Below are 15,436 nucleotides of genomic sequence, written 5' to 3'. Positions count from 1 at the left end.
AAAGACCAAAGATGAAAATGAAACCCCCAAGGAACCTCCACGACATCAACCAGCTCAGAAGGAACATAAACACAGTGTAGAACCTCCAACCAGGACGGAAGGATTGACTCTACACAACCCACAACATCATGTCCTTCACAAACATCACCTCAACCTTCAGAAGGAACTTTTCAAACCTTCAGAAGGAACTTTTCAAACCTTCAGAAGGAACTTTTCAAGCCTTCAGAAGGAACTTTTCAAGCCTTCAGAAGGAACTTTTCAAACCTTCAGAGGGAACTTTTCAAGCCTTCAGAAGGAACTTTTCAAACCTTCAGAGGGAACTTTTCAAACCTTTAGAGGGAACTTTTCAAGCCTTCAGAAGGAACTTTTCAAGCCTTCAGAGGGAACTTTTCAAGCCTTCAGAAGGAACTTTTCAAACCTTCAGAGGGAACTTTTCAAACCTTCAGAAGGAACTTTTCAAACCTTCAGGGGGAACTTTTCAAACCTTCAGAGGGAACTTTTCAAACCTTCAGAAGAAACTTTTCAAACGCTGGTGTGTCGGCGACACACCAACGTTCCTCTACTTTCCGTCAAATTGAATTGGTTTTTCACTTATTCCTGCTCCATATATGGATCGATTTGGATCAAACTTGAACCATGAGATGTCTGCAATGCCCCGGTTCTAACAACACCTCAACCCCAGTGCTTGTCCTGTTCCAGAAACTATAATAATAACAATAGTGATAATAATAATTCTGAATTTGGAAGCTTCCTAAAGCACTATTCAAGGAAAATACCTTGTCCAGAGGTTCCCTGATAGAGCAGAGCAGCAGAGCAGCTTCAGCAGAACTGGAGTCCAGATAGAAGTCTAGAAGAACAGACAGAACCAGGAGGCCTCGATCTGAGAGGAGAGAAGTGGGACATCCTATTAAATCTTGGAGGTAGACAGACAGGTAGTTATTTAGTCGGACAGAAAGACAGGTATTTAGACAGACAGGTACCTGTATTCAGCTGCTGGCTGATGGATACTCTAACCTGCTCCAGCTGCTTCAGGTCTGAGCTGTTGAGCAGCGACACCAGCTCCCACGTGCACGAGTCTCTGGACATGGTGCTACACACACACACACACACACATACATACATACATACATACATACACACACACATACACACATACATACATACATACATACATACATACATACATACACATACATACATACATACATACATACATACATACATACATACACATACACACACACATACATACATACATACATACATACATACATACATACATACATACACACACACACACACACACACACACACACACAAATACACACGTTCTGGTGTGGTTCTCTGTGTTGTTATTGTGTGGTTCTCGTGTTGTTATCGCGTGGTTCTCGTGTTATTGTGTGGTTCTCGCGTGGTTGTCGTGTGGTTCTACGTGTGGTTCCCCGTGTGGTTCTACGTGTGGTTTTCCATGTGGTTTTCCGTGTGGTTCTACGTGTGGTTTTCCGTGTGGTTTTCCGTGTGGTTCTACGTGTGGTTTTCCGTGTGGTTTTCCGTGTGGTTCTACGTGTGGTTCTACGTGTGGTTTTCCGTGTGGTTCTACGTGTGGTTCTACGTGTGGTTTTCCGTGTGGTTTTCCGTGTGGTTTTCCGTGTGGTTCTACGTGTGGTTTTCCGTGTGGTTTTCCGTGTGTTTCTACGTGTGGTTCTACGTGTGGTTCTACGTGTGGTTCTCCGTGTGGTTCTCCGTGTGAGCCAGCGGCGTGGCGCCAAGCCGTGTGGCCGCATATCGGCTCTGTGTCATGGTGGAGACTCACCTGCGGCTCCCGCTCCCCGGTCCAGGCTTGTTCCTCCAGAAAAAGCTCAGATCCTCACAAGTTCCTCAGTTTACTTCGGACCTGCTCGTTCTCTCTGTGCGCCGCCATGTTGAGTCACAGCCAGGCCCCGCCCCCCACGACGACGTCACATCGCCAGCTGTCAGCGGGCGTCAGTCAGATCGCGGAGTTTGACCTGCCGAACCGAAACTGTGAGAATATATACATATACTAGAACTATAACATAGTACGTATAACTGAACTACTGTAACTATAACATTACAGATTGAACTGATCCTCGATAGCAAAACTATATGTGTGTATACTACAGTATACATTACATGCGTGTATTTATTTACATTACTATCATTCATATTGTGGGTTATTATGAAATACAGTTTCATTGATCCGTCAGAGCCAAAATGAAAACATGTATAAAGACACTGGGTGTCACTACGCAACCAGTTAGAAACCGGCACTGAAACGGTTAAAATGGCGCCCACACAGCAGGGAGTCTGAAACTAGATACTCGGGGGATGGGAAATAACAACGGAGGGACTGCCCCGCAAAGGGGGGGTGTCGTTTGTAACTTGAAAGTGACGAGGAAACAACGTTTCGGCGGACTCCTGCGTGAAATGTCTGCTAGATGAGACACGCAGCTCAGGACTCACTAGGTCGACATATGAAGTTTTTTTATGGTATGATTCTCAAAGCGTCCAATAAACTCTCCGTAGCTCAAAGTTCCACTTTCATCGCATCATTCCGGATTAGGACATTTTGAACACGACAAAACCAACCGAAACAAAAACAAACTCAAACGAACATTTCAGAAAATGACAAACACAAGTACACTGTTATACATAAACAGAACCCATAATGTCCAGAGCGTAATCCAGGAATGAAAGCCCAAATAAAGGCAGTAAAACTCCAGACGCAGAACACACAGAAAGACGCCTGTCGCGCCGCCATCTTGCCACGGTCTGTCCCTGTGCCCCAATCGTTCAACATTTCTATTCATCTGTTTGTATGGAGCCCTAACTAGTGCCACAAGTAGAACAAAACGAGAGCTTTTCAAATAGAAATCATTACAAAATATAATTCGAATATTATTATCAATATCATGACAATAGTATTTATATCGGTGCAGTCGCAGAATCAACACCGTTCCAAGATGGCGGCGGTGTTTGTTTGTTTTGCTGTTTTAATTTCTATGTTTAATATCTATGTTTTATTATCAATGTTAATAATTTGATAAATATCTCTGTTTTAATATCTGTGTTCAATATATATGTGTAATATCTATATTTAATATATATGTTTTATGTTCTATGTTTAATATCTATGTTTAATATCCCCGTTTTAATATCTATGTTTAATGTGTATGTTTTATGATCTATATTTCATATATATGTTTAATATCCCTGTTTTAATATCTATGTTTAATGTGTTTGTTTTATGATCTATATTTCATGTATATGTTTAATATCCCTCTTTTAATATCTATGTTTAATGTGTTTGTTTTATGATCTATATTTCATGTATATGTTTAATATCCCTCTTTTAATATCTATGTTTAATGTCTATGTTTTTTGATCTATGTTTAATATCTATGTTTAATATCCCTGTTTTAATATCTATGTTTAATGTCCCTGTTTAAATATCTATGTTTAATATCCCTGTTTTAATATCTATGTTTAATGTCTATGTTTTATGATCTATGTTTAATATCTATGTTTTATTATCAATGTTTAATATCTATGTAAAATACTTCTGTTTTAATATCTACGTTCAATATACATGCGTAATATCTATGTTTAATATCTATGTTTTATTATCAATGTTTAATATCTATGTTTAATATCTATGTCTTATTTTTTATGTGTTATATCTATGTTTTATATCTATGTTTTATATCTATGTTTAATATCTATGTTTTATTATCTATGTTTGATATCAATGTTTAATATATCTGTTTAATATCTATGTTCAAAATATACAGTATATGTAATATCTATGCTCAATATATACAGTATATGTAATATCAATGTTTATTATCTCTGTTTTAATATCTACGTTTAATATCTGTGTTTAATCATCAATGTTTAATATCTATGTTTTTATATCTATGTTCTATATCTGTGTAATATCTATGTTTAACATCTATGTTTATTATCTATGTTTAATATCTATGTTTTTATATCTATGTTCTATATCTGTGTAATATCTATGTTTAACATCTATGTTTATTATCTATGTTTAATATCTATGTTTTTATATCTATGTTCTATATCTGTGTAATATCTATGTTTAACATCTATGTTTATTATCTATGTTTAATATCTATGTTTTTATATCTATGTTCTATATCTGTGTAATATCTATGTTTAACATATATGTTTATTATCTATGTTTAATATCTATGTTTTATTATCTATGTCTAATATCTATCTTTAATATCTATGTCTTATTATCTATGTTTTAATATCTATGTTTAATGTCTGTTTAATATCTATGTTTAGTATCCATGTTTAATATATATGTTTTTATATATGTGTTTAACGTCCATGTTTAATTTATGTTTTAATATCTATGTTTAAAATCTATGTTTAATATACAGTATATGTTTAAATATCTATGTTTAATATATATATATTAATGTCCATGTTTAATATCTATTTTTTAATATATATTTCACTATCTATATTTTATTATCTATGTTTAATATCTATAAATTAATATATATGGTTTCATATTTGTTTCTATATCTAGACAGTGCATCAGTGTATTCCAAATGATAAAAGTTTATTCAAGGTTTATTTTTAAAATATATGTACATTTATGTGAGAGAATTCCACCATAAACAGCAACGCCACCAGCTGTCACAAACCTGGAAGTGCTGTTACAGAACCTTCAAGAGCATTATTTATGAATTCTGCATAACTTGAACTAGAACCAGAGATCGACATTATTTCAATAACATCTATTTGAAATTTGTGTTTTAATTACAGTTGGGTATTTTGTAATTTGTTCTTGATCCTTGAAAAAAAAAAAGAGTTGTTTGTTGTAAGCAGCAGCCCCATTTTGTACTTTAGACTGTTCAAGTTGGGATGTGTGACATGTTATGACTTCCTTGATGTATTAAAAACAACTTGATGCAATAACAACAACTTTATGTATTAAAAAAAAATTGATGCAATACAAACAACTTGATGCTCTAAAAACGTCTTAAGGTATTAAAAACATCTTGATGCGTTAAAAACAACTTGATGCAATAAAAACTACTTGATGCTTTAAAAACAACTTGATGCATTACAAACAACTTGATGCTTCAAAAAGAACTTGATGCTTCAAAAACAACTTGATGCATCAAAAACAACTTGATGCAATATAAAAAACTTGATGCGACTATTACAACTTGACGCAATGAAAACATATTGATGCATTGAAAACAACTTGATGCAACAAAAACAATTTGATGCAAGAAAAACAACTTGATGTAATAAAAACAACTTGATTCTTAAAACAACAGTCGACGCTTTAAAAAAAACTTGATGCAATAAAAACAATTTCATGCATTGAAAACAACTTGATGCAATAAAAACAATTTGATGCATTAAAAACATCTTGATGCACTTAAAAAAACTTGATTCGTTAAAAACTAATTGATGCTTTAAAAACAACTTGATGAATTACAAACAACTCGATGCATCAAAATCAACTTGATGTAATAAAAACAACTCGATACTTTAAAACAACAGTCGATGCTTTAAAAACAACTTGATGCAATAAAAACAATTTGATGCATTAAAAACAACTTGATGCATTAAAAACAACTTGATGCTTTTAAAACAACTTGATGCTTTATAAACAACTACCGGGGCCGTTGTTATAAATAACAACGGCCCCGGTACCTCATACTCCCTCAGTACCGCCCTCAGGATCCCCCGAGGGACATGGTCGAAAGGTCGACCCTCCAGGTCCACAAGGTCCACAAAACACATGTAGACTGGATGGGCTCCCACGACCCCCCCAGCAACCCTGCAAGGGTAAAGAGCTGGTCCACTGTTCCACGTCCAGGACAGAATCCGCATTGCTCCTTCTGATTCTGAGGTTCGTCAATCAGCCGGAGCCTCCTTTCCAGCACCCTGGAGTCAACTTTCCCGGGAAGGATGAGTATTGTGATACCCCTATAATTGGAGCACACCATTCGGTCCCTTTTTAAAAATGGGAACCACCAACCGGTGGGCCGCTCCACAGGTACTGTACCGAACATCCACGCGACACTGAAGAGGAGTGTCAACCAAGACAGCCCAACAATGTCCAGAGCCTTCAGCATCTCAGGGCAAACCTCATCCACCCCCGGTGCCTTGCCCCCGAGGAGCTTTTGAACTGCCTCAGAGACCTCTGCCAGGCATATGGGCGAGACTTCCCCCGAGTCTTCAGACTCTGCCTCTTCCCCTGAGGACGTATTGATCGGGTTCAGGAGTTCCTCAAAGCGCTCTTTCCACCGCCCGACAATATCCCCCGTCTGGGTCAGCAGTTCTCCTCCCCGGCTGAACACAGCCTGAGCCAAGCCCTGCTTTCCCTTTCTGAGTCGCCGAACAGTTTGCCAGAACTTCCTTGAGGCCAAGTGAAAGTCCTTCTCCATAGCCTCTCTGAACTCCTCCCATATCCGAGATTTTTGCTTAAGTGACCGCCGAAGCCACGGCCCTTCTAGCCTGCCGGTACCTGTCTGCTGCCCAAGGAGACCCCTGGGCCAGCCAAGCCCGAAAGGCCTCCTTCTTCAGCTTGACGGCTTCCATCAGCGCTGCTGTCCACGAACGGGTTCCTGGGTTACCACCACGACAGGCACTGACTACCTTCCGACCACGGCTCCTAGCAGCCGCCTCTGCAATGGAGGTTTTGAACATGACCCACTCGGATTCCATGTCCCCAGCCCCCCCCGGAATGCGCGAAAAAATCTTCCGGAGGTGGGAGTTGAAGACCTCGCGGACAGGGGCATCCACCGTTCCCAGTTCACCTTCACTACACGTTTGGGTTTACCAGGTCTGTCTGGCCGCCTCCCCCGCCATCTGATCCAACTCACCACCAGGTGGTGATCAGTTGACAGCTCTGCTCATCTCTTCACCCGAGTGTCCAAGACATACGGCCGCAGATCTGATGACATGACCATGGGGGGGGGGGGGGGGGGTCTGTGTGGTTGCTACCAAGTCTGCTGTGCCCCTGGATCGATCTAGTCGCGACTCGCCTATCTCTCCTAGTGCCAAAACTCATACTCAGCACATACACCACACAATAGACCGAGGGCTTGCGGGAAGGCTGGGGTGCAGGCTATGGGGGGGGGGGGGGTGGCGGGCAGCGGCCATCTTGCCTGTCACGCTACTGCCCAAGCGTGCTTCTTGTCCGTCCCAAAATTTTAATCCCACTCACATTAGCTTAGAACACATACACTCGCACACCAATCCTACTCCGGACAGCACTCCATCGGACTAGAGTCTGCGGGGCAGGAGGGGTGCGAGTGATTTGGGTTCGACTTGCCCGAAGGACTCGCACCCCCAACCCCGCAATCTTAACTGCAATTACCAACAGCATACATTGAGCACTGGGGTTTTTCGGGGTGGCTGGTTGCTGGCGGGTCGGTATGGGTGCGTGGTTGGCCGGGGGGCGGTCGGGTGGGCCCCCCCTCCCGGCCTGGCTGGAGTCATGATATATATACCGGATGTATATATATATATATATATATATATATATATACATCCGGTATATATATATATTTACTCACAGTACCAATGGGGATAAGTCATGTACACTCACTGGTGGACATCTTACACACACACACACACACACACACACACACACACACACACACCCACCCCAGCACCCTCCTGGTTGCATCCTTCTCCTTTTCTCCCTCATTACCTGTCATAACTATGACAGGAAGAGGTCATGTGACCAGTTGTAGTTCCACTTTTTCTCGACCTGATTCACTGTTTTTCAACACATGTTGTCCAATGTTTATGTTTTTGTGTAAATGTTGTTTGTTTCTATGTTTATTTGTCTCACCTGTGGTGATTCTCCCCCTCTTGGAGTAGTGATCAGTTGTTTATAGACCCAAACATGATAAATAGTTCTCTAAAGAGGAGGGTTGGTGGTGGTTCTCTTTAACCATTATGACCGCTCTTGTCATTCTACAGCTCATCCACAGGAGTTATTGCAGCAGTTCTTGATGATTTAAGAATTAATAAAGAGTTTCATTGCAGGTTGAGAACTTGAACTCCACTTGCAGACTAACTATGTCCTGGATGCAATGGCATACAAGTACTCTGTGTTGTATGTCCAGCATGCTGACAGTACAGGTTAAAAAAATAAATAAATAAATAAAAATTAAAAAAAGAAAAACAACTTGATGCTTTGAAAACAACTTGATGCCTTAAAAACAGCTTGTTGCAAAAAACAAATTGATGCTTTAAAACAACTTGATGCAACGAAAACACTTTGATGCAACAACAACAACTTTGATGTAATAAAAACAACTTCATGCAATAAAAACAACTTCATGCTATAAAAACAACTTGATGCATTAAAAACAGCTTGATGCATTAAAAACAACTCGATGCAATAAAAACAACTTAATACTTTAAAAACAACTTGATGCAATAAAAATAACTTGATGCATTATAAACAACTTGATGCTTTTAAAACAACTCGATGCAATAAAAACAACTTGATGCATTAAAAACAACTTGATGCTTTTAAAACAACTTGATGCAATATAAACATCTTGATGCTTTAAAAACAACTTGATGCTTTTGAAAGAACTCGATGCAATAAAAACAACTTGATGCAATAAGAACAACTTGATGCATTAAAAACAACTTGATGCAATAAAAACAACTTAATGTTAGGCCCACGGCCTCCCAGCGCCACTAGAGGCCGCCCTTGCCCCATCTGCAGCTCCCAACTGGAGCCCAATTGCACACACCTAGGATCAATTACCTGCATCACGCTCACAGTATTTAGGCTCAGCTTCCCAGTCATTCCTTGTCAGACCGTCAACTAGCTTACCCGAGTTGTAAAGCTACTGGCTCCGTTCCAAGTTCCAAGTGCGTGTTTCTAGTTCCTAGTTTATGTCTCGTTGTCTCGTCTTCCCCTTACCTGCTTGTCTCCTCTCGTCGACCTAGTCTGTCTCTCCAAATCCAGCCAGCCCGGTTTACCTGCCTGTCTCCGCTCGTCGACCAAGGCTGCCCATCCTTCTCCATCCAGCCTGGTTCCCTGTCTCCCCACCCGGATCCTGGACCCCTTCTCCTGGTCGTCATTGTCCCTGCCCAGCCCTGCTCCATCCCAACCTGACCGGGTCCCCCTGGCCAGCTCCACCGTCCAGGCTAATAAACATCCTTTGCCTGCCTTCCGTCTCCCTGTGTCGTGCGTTTGGGTCTCTCCGAGCTCTGGTTGTGACAGTACGGTCTGACCAGGAAACCATGGACCCAGCCGACGCAGAAGGGCTCCGTCGCGCACTCCGGGACCAAGGAGTGTTGCATGGGCAACATGACCAGGCCCTCCAGAACATCTTGGCGGCCGTCAGCAGCCTGCAGGGTCCTCCGGCCCCCGTGGCCCCCCCTGCTCCTTCGACCCGCCCTCCTTCCCCCGCCTATCTCGTCCCGCTTGAGCCCCACGTTCCGGCTCCAGCGCCTTACGATGGCGATTTCGGCACCTGCCGCGCCTTCCTCGTGCAGTGCGCGGTGGTTTTTCAACAACAGCCGTTGTCGTACGCCTCCGATAGTGCCCGTATCGCGTTCCTCATCTCCTGACTGAGAGGGCCGGCTCTCGGCTGGGGTTCCGCGGTCTGGAGTCAGGGGGGCCCCGTGAGTCTCTCCTACGATCTGTTCACCCGCGAAATGAGGAGAGTCTTCGACCACCCAGTTTGCGGCAAGGAGGCCGCCAGAAGACTCCTCTCCCTCCGCCAGGGTTCCCGTAGCATCGTCTCCCTCGTCGTCGAGTTCTGGACTCCGTCAGGGCTCCGTCCGTTCAGGGCTCCGTCATTCTAGCTGCTTTCTGCGGCTAGAATGACGGAGCCCTGCAGGAGGTGTTTCAGCGCGCCCTGAACGACGAGTTGCGGGACGAGTTGGCGCGGCTGGACGAGCCCACGGACCTGGACCAACTAGTGCAGACCACCATCCACCTGGACAACCGGCTACGGGAGCGCCGGCGCGAGAGGGAGGGGGCAAGACTCCAGCCTCAGCTGCCATCCCGGGATCACCCGCACCCTGCCCGTCATCAGCCAGCGCTTCTGGTGGCCGACCCTGCTCCCTGACACCCGGTCCTTCGTCTCGGCCAGTCCCACCTGCGCCCGGTCCAAGACCTCCACCCGACCCCGCTCCGGCCTCCTCCGCCCAGTACCCATCCCGACTCGTCCTTGGTCCCACATCGCCCTGGACTTCGTCACCGGTCTTCACCATCCCGGAGCAACACTACCATCCTCACGGTGGTGGACCGCTTTTCTAAGGCGGCCCACTTCCTCGCCCTGCCCAAATTACCATCGGCAAGGGAGACCGCAGACCTGCTGGTGGCTGAGGTGTTCCGCCGCCATGGTATCCCGGCAGACGTGATGTCGGACAGAGGACCCCAGTTCACCTCCCAGGTCTGGCTCGGCCCTGGGGGCACAGGTCAGTCTCTCCTCCGGTTTCCACCCCCAGACCAAGGGCCAGACGGAGCGGGCGAACCAGGAGGTGGAGGCCATGCTCCACTGCCTGACAACCACCAGTCCCACCTCCTGGAGCGACCAGCTGCCATGGGCCGAATACGCCCACAACACCCTGGTGAACGCCTCCTCCGGCCTGTCGCCCTTCCAATGCTCTCTGGGCTACCAACCCCCGCTGTTCCCTGCCCAGGAGCTTGAGATCGCCGTACCCTCCGTCCAGGCCCACATTGGTTGCTGCTGGAGGACGTGGAGGAGGGCCCACTCTGCACTACTCCAGACCTCTGCCAGGTCCCAGCGGCAGGCGAACCGGCACCGTATGTGGGTGTGCCCGCACCCACATACATCCCCGGACAGATGGTATGGCTCTCCACAAAGGACTTGCCCCCCAAGGTGGACTCCTGAAAACTCGCTCCCCGGTATGTTGACCCTTTCCCCATTGTGTCAATCATCAACCCCTGTGCCGTACGCCTCCGTATCCACCCTACCTTCCATGTATCCCAGCTTAAGGCGGTGGTTTCCAGCCCTCTCTCCCGCCCCGCCGAGGCCCCACCACCCCCCCGCACCATCGACGGTCACCCGGCTTACACAGTACGGCGCCTGCTGGATGTGCGGCGCCGGGGGAGGGGCTTCCAGTACCTCGTGGACTGGGAGGGGTACGGTCCGGAGGAACGCTCCTGGGTCCCCGGAGACAGACCCTGGATGCCTCCCTCATCCGGGATTTCAATCGAACTCGCCCTTCCGGTTCCAGGTGTCCGCCAAGGGGCGTCCGTAAAGGGGGGGGTACTGTTAGGCCCACAGCCTCCCAGTGCCACTAGAGGCCACCCTTGTCCCATCTGTAGCTCCCAAATGGAGCCCAATTGCACACACCTGGGATCAATTACCTGCATCACGCTCACAGTATTTAGGCTCAGCTTCCCAGTCATTCCTTGCAAGACCGTCAACTAGCTTACCCGAGTTGTACAGCTACTGGCTCCTTCCAAGTTCCTAGCTCCTAGTGCTTGTTCCTAGTTTATGTCTCGTTGTCTCGTCTTCCCCTTACCTGCTTGTCTCCTCTCGTCGACCCAGTCTGTCTCTCCAAATCCAGCCAGCCCGGTTTACCTGCTAGGCTGCCCGTCCTTCTCCATCCAGCCTGGTTCCCCGTCTCTCCACCCGGATCCTGGACCCCTTCTCCTGGTCGTCATTGTCCCTGCCCAGCCCTGCTCCATCCCAACCTGACCGGGTCCCCCTGGCCAGCTCCACCGTTCAGGCTAATAAACATCCTTTGCCTGCCTTCCGTCTCCCTGTGTCGTGCGTTTGGGTCTCTCCTAGCTCTGGTCGTGACACTTCATGCTTTAACAACAACTTGATGCTTTAACAACAACGTGATGCAACGAAACTTCTTTAGTATCTGGTTGAATTTCAATGTATTTAGTATCTAGATACATTTCAATGTATTTAGTATCTAGTAGAACTAGTAACCAGCTGGTTATTTTAAACAGAGACACATGTACCATCAATACACATTTCATAAATCAAATTAAATTTAAATATTAATGTTTTACATTTAAAGGATCATGTTGTAGCAAGCACCATGGGAACAGGATCTACACGGAAAACTGTGTGTGTGAAAGCTTCCAGCTGACCGTAGTTTGATTCTCTCAGTCGAATGTCAAGGACACACTATGAGGTTTATGTACAGAAGGACAGACAGGGAGAGAGTGAGACAGGCAGGCAGAAAGACGGACGGACAGACGGATGGGAAGGCGGGTGGACGGACGGATGGAGGGACAGCAGGCAGGCAGACAGACAGACAGACAGGTGATGCTGCAGGTGGAGCCTTCTCAGACTTTCAACCCTCTCTCTCTCTCTGTCCTTGTTCACATCCCACAAACACATTTTCACTAAATTTTTTACATAACCCTCCGCCCGTCCATCCCTTCGTCTGTCTGTCTGTCTCTCTGTCTGTCTGTCTGTCCACCACCCTTATGCTTATAAAGCTGGGCTCTACAGGGTGTGCTCATTCAGGTCCTCACAGCGGAGATGCAGCTCGTCCTGTGGATCATGGTGCTGAGCCTCGGGCTGCAAGCAGCCTGCGCCGCCTCTGTGAGTACGCAGGGTTAACTACCTAGAGACCAACCAGGGTTAGGGTTAACTACCTAGAGACTAACCACTAACCACTAGGCAGGTTGAGAACAGGAAACATGCTCAGAAAAATACCTCAATTAAAATTTCAAACACCAACTCTACAGTATCACAACAAAGGGTTAATAGTATAGTAAATGTCGGTGTGTGTCTGTGTATGTGTGTGTATGTGTGTGTGTGTGTGTGTATGTGTATGTGTATGTGTATGTGTGTGTGTGTGTGTGTGTGTGTGTGTGTGTGTGTGTGTGTATGTCTATACTTGTGTGCTTGTGCAGCTGGGCGTGGTCCAGACGGAAGGAGGGAAGGTGGAGGGAGAGAACGTCAGGATGGGTTTCTTTCACTCCGTCGACGTCTTTAAAGGAATCCCATTCGCTGACGTCCCGGGAAGATGGGAGAAACCAAAACCACACCCTGGATGGACTGGTCTGTCTGCCTGTCCTTCTGCCTGTCTGTCTTTCTGTCTGCCTGCCTGTGTTTCTGTATCTTACTGTCTGTTTGTTTCACTGTCTATGTGTCTGTATGTCTATCTACCTGTCTGTATGTCTGTCTACCTGTCTGTCTGTATCTATCTATCTGTTTGTGCCTGTCTGCATTGGGCCACATTTGGCGTCTCCAGTTAAACCTCACCTGAGCATTCTGTCTGTCTTCCTGTGCCCGTCTTGGCTCCCTCTATTGGAACATACATTTTTTAACCTTGACATGTAAAGCACAATGAATAAATGAACCTAAACCCAAAATGGAAGCTTGCTGTCTCCCTGTCGACCACATGGTTACTGTGTGTGTGTGTGTGTGTATGTGCACTGCGTGTATGGTTTGTGTGCACTGTGTGTATGGTGTGTGTGTGTGTGTGTGTGTGTGTGTGTGTGTGTGTGTGCACTGTGTGTATGGTGTGTGTGTGTGTGTGTGTGTGTGTGTGTGTGTGTGTGTGTGTGTGTGTGTGTGTGTGTGTGTGTGTGTGCACTGTGTGTGTGAGTGTGTGTGTGTGTGTGTGTGCGTGCACTGTGTGTATGGTGTGTGTGTGTGTATGTGTGTGTATGTGTGTGTGTGTGTGTGTGTGTATGTATGTGTGTGTATGGTGTGTGTGTGTGTGTGTGTGTGTATGTGTGTGTGTGTGTGTGTGTGTGTTGGCAGGTGTCCTTCAAGCCACCAAGTACAGAGAGCGCTGTCTGCAGGTGACGCTGCTGCAGCTGGGAAGCCAGGGCAGTGAGGACTGTCTGTACCTCAACGTCTTTGTCCCTCAGAGACGCTCTGGTAGGATGTACACACACACACACACACACACACACACACACACACACACACACACACACACACACACACACACACACACAGACACACACACACACACACACACACACACACAGACACACACACACACACACAGACACACACACACACACACACACACAGACACACACACACACACACAGACACACACACAGACTGGGAGCAGCCCAGTATGACCAGTCTCCCCTTCTTCTCTGCAGTGTCCCTTGGGCTCCCTGTGATGATCTACCTGTTTGGCGGTGCCTTCCTGTTGGGGGCGTCCAATGACGTAGCCTTCCTGGGAAACTCTCTGTACGACGGCAAGGAGCTCGCTGACCGCGGCGGCGTTATCGTCGTCACGGTGAACTACCGCGTGGGAACACTGGGCTTCCTGAGCACCGGGGACTCCAGGATCGCAGGTCCGGTTCTCCTGCCCCTTGACCCGGCTGGTGGAACAGTTCATTCATAGAGGTCCAACGTTCAGAGGCAGATTGGCTTTGTTGGAAGACGTCTGCATTTCGTATTGATGTCATATGGAAGGCCTAGATGCAAACAGCTGTAGTTCTAATAAGTCTTGACACGGTGAATAATTTTCCACTGCTCAGGTCAATGGTACCGCTGAGTATACGTTACTGCATTTCCTAGGTAACTACGGCCTGTGGGACCAGCACGCAGCCATTTCCTGGGTACGAAGGAACATTGAGGCCTTTGGAGGTAAACCAGACAACATCACTGTCTTTGGCCAATCGGCTGGAGCCGCCAGCGTCAACTTCCAGGTGAAAATCTACAGAATGTCAACATCAAAGAGTAAGCTTAGCTGCAATTTAAATATTGAAATTGTGTAAATAGTGTTTTGATACGACTGGAACGGACACAGCTGGTGGTGTTTTTCCGGTAGCAGTTCAGACGGTGCACACTGTTCGCCCTGTGCCAACACTGATTTTACTGTGGCCCTCAGATGCTGTCTCCCTACAATAAAGGGCTGTTCCGCAGAGCGATCTCCCAGTGCGGCGTGGCACTGAGCCCCTGGGCGCTGCAGAAAGACCCCATGGCCATCACAAAAAAGGTACGCCACCCTCCCACTACACCTTGGTGGGGTTTGTCTCATAAAGACAGTGTTTGGCTCCATCTTCTTGGGGAGATGGAGATGTTACATAGCTCCAAAAGTTCTTTGTGAAAAAGTGGACATTTGAAGAAAACCACTCAAACTGCAGAAATGCTGCTTTCCTCTGCTTTTTGTGTAATATTGCAGTTGATAATTGTTGATTTTATCAAAGATGTGGAATTAACCTCACGCTTCATATGCTCATTCATGGTGCTATGGGGCATGGGGCTTGTTGTCCACCAAACAGGTTCTACTTTAGATAGTGTCTGCTCCTCATGACTGTTTGCCTCTAGGTAGCGCGGAAGGCTGGGTGTCGGACCACCAACGAGGATGAGATGGTGACCTGCTTGAAGATGACAGACCCTGTGGGCATCACCATGGCTGGAAAAATCAACCCGCTCCTGATAATGCGAGGTCAGTACAGAACCTCAACCCA

General features: G+C 46.1%; 2 protein-coding genes across 5 annotated transcripts in view; one reads left to right on the top strand and one right to left on the bottom strand.

The window, feature by feature from the left end:
- LOC307232386 (hamartin-like) overlaps window positions 1-2,502 on the bottom strand; it is a 22,808-nt gene extending 20,306 nt beyond the window's left edge. For all 4 annotated transcript variants that reach the window (XM_080003377.1, XM_080003380.1, XM_080003378.1 and 1 more), the window contains exons 1-4: window positions 2,482-2,502; window positions 1,814-2,006; window positions 981-1,090; window positions 777-880 (exon numbers count right to left, since the gene is read on the bottom strand). In XM_080003377.1, coding sequence (XP_079859503.1) covers window positions 777-880; window positions 981-1,086 — 210 coding nt within the window. In that variant the 5' untranslated portion in view covers window positions 1,087-1,090; window positions 1,814-2,006; window positions 2,482-2,502. The remainder of the gene's footprint in view (window positions 1-776; window positions 881-980; window positions 1,091-1,813; window positions 2,007-2,481) is intronic.
- The window catches only part of LOC307232630 (bile salt-activated lipase-like), a gene marked incomplete at both ends in the record, with an annotated part of 19,102 nt that continues 5,585 nt past the window's right edge, over window positions 1,920-15,436 (top strand). Inside the window, 9 exons of the mRNA XM_080003731.1 lie at window positions 1,920-2,022; window positions 10,729-10,865; window positions 12,513-12,590; window positions 12,905-13,052; window positions 13,761-13,880; window positions 14,117-14,314; window positions 14,541-14,671; window positions 14,854-14,961; window positions 15,294-15,414. Of these exons, the coding sequence (XP_079859857.1) occupies window positions 1,920-2,022; window positions 10,729-10,865; window positions 12,513-12,590; window positions 12,905-13,052; window positions 13,761-13,880; window positions 14,117-14,314; window positions 14,541-14,671; window positions 14,854-14,961; window positions 15,294-15,414 (1,144 nt within the window). The remainder of the gene's footprint in view (window positions 2,023-10,728; window positions 10,866-12,512; window positions 12,591-12,904; window positions 13,053-13,760; window positions 13,881-14,116; window positions 14,315-14,540; window positions 14,672-14,853; window positions 14,962-15,293; window positions 15,415-15,436) is intronic.

This window comes from Zeus faber (genome assembly GCF_960531495.2).
Source record: "Zeus faber genome assembly, chromosome: 7".
Taxonomy (NCBI): domain Eukaryota; kingdom Metazoa; phylum Chordata; class Actinopteri; order Zeiformes; family Zeidae; genus Zeus; species Zeus faber.
The sequence above is the reverse complement of the archived record's forward strand: the minus strand, read 5'-3'. Positions and strand labels throughout refer to the sequence as shown.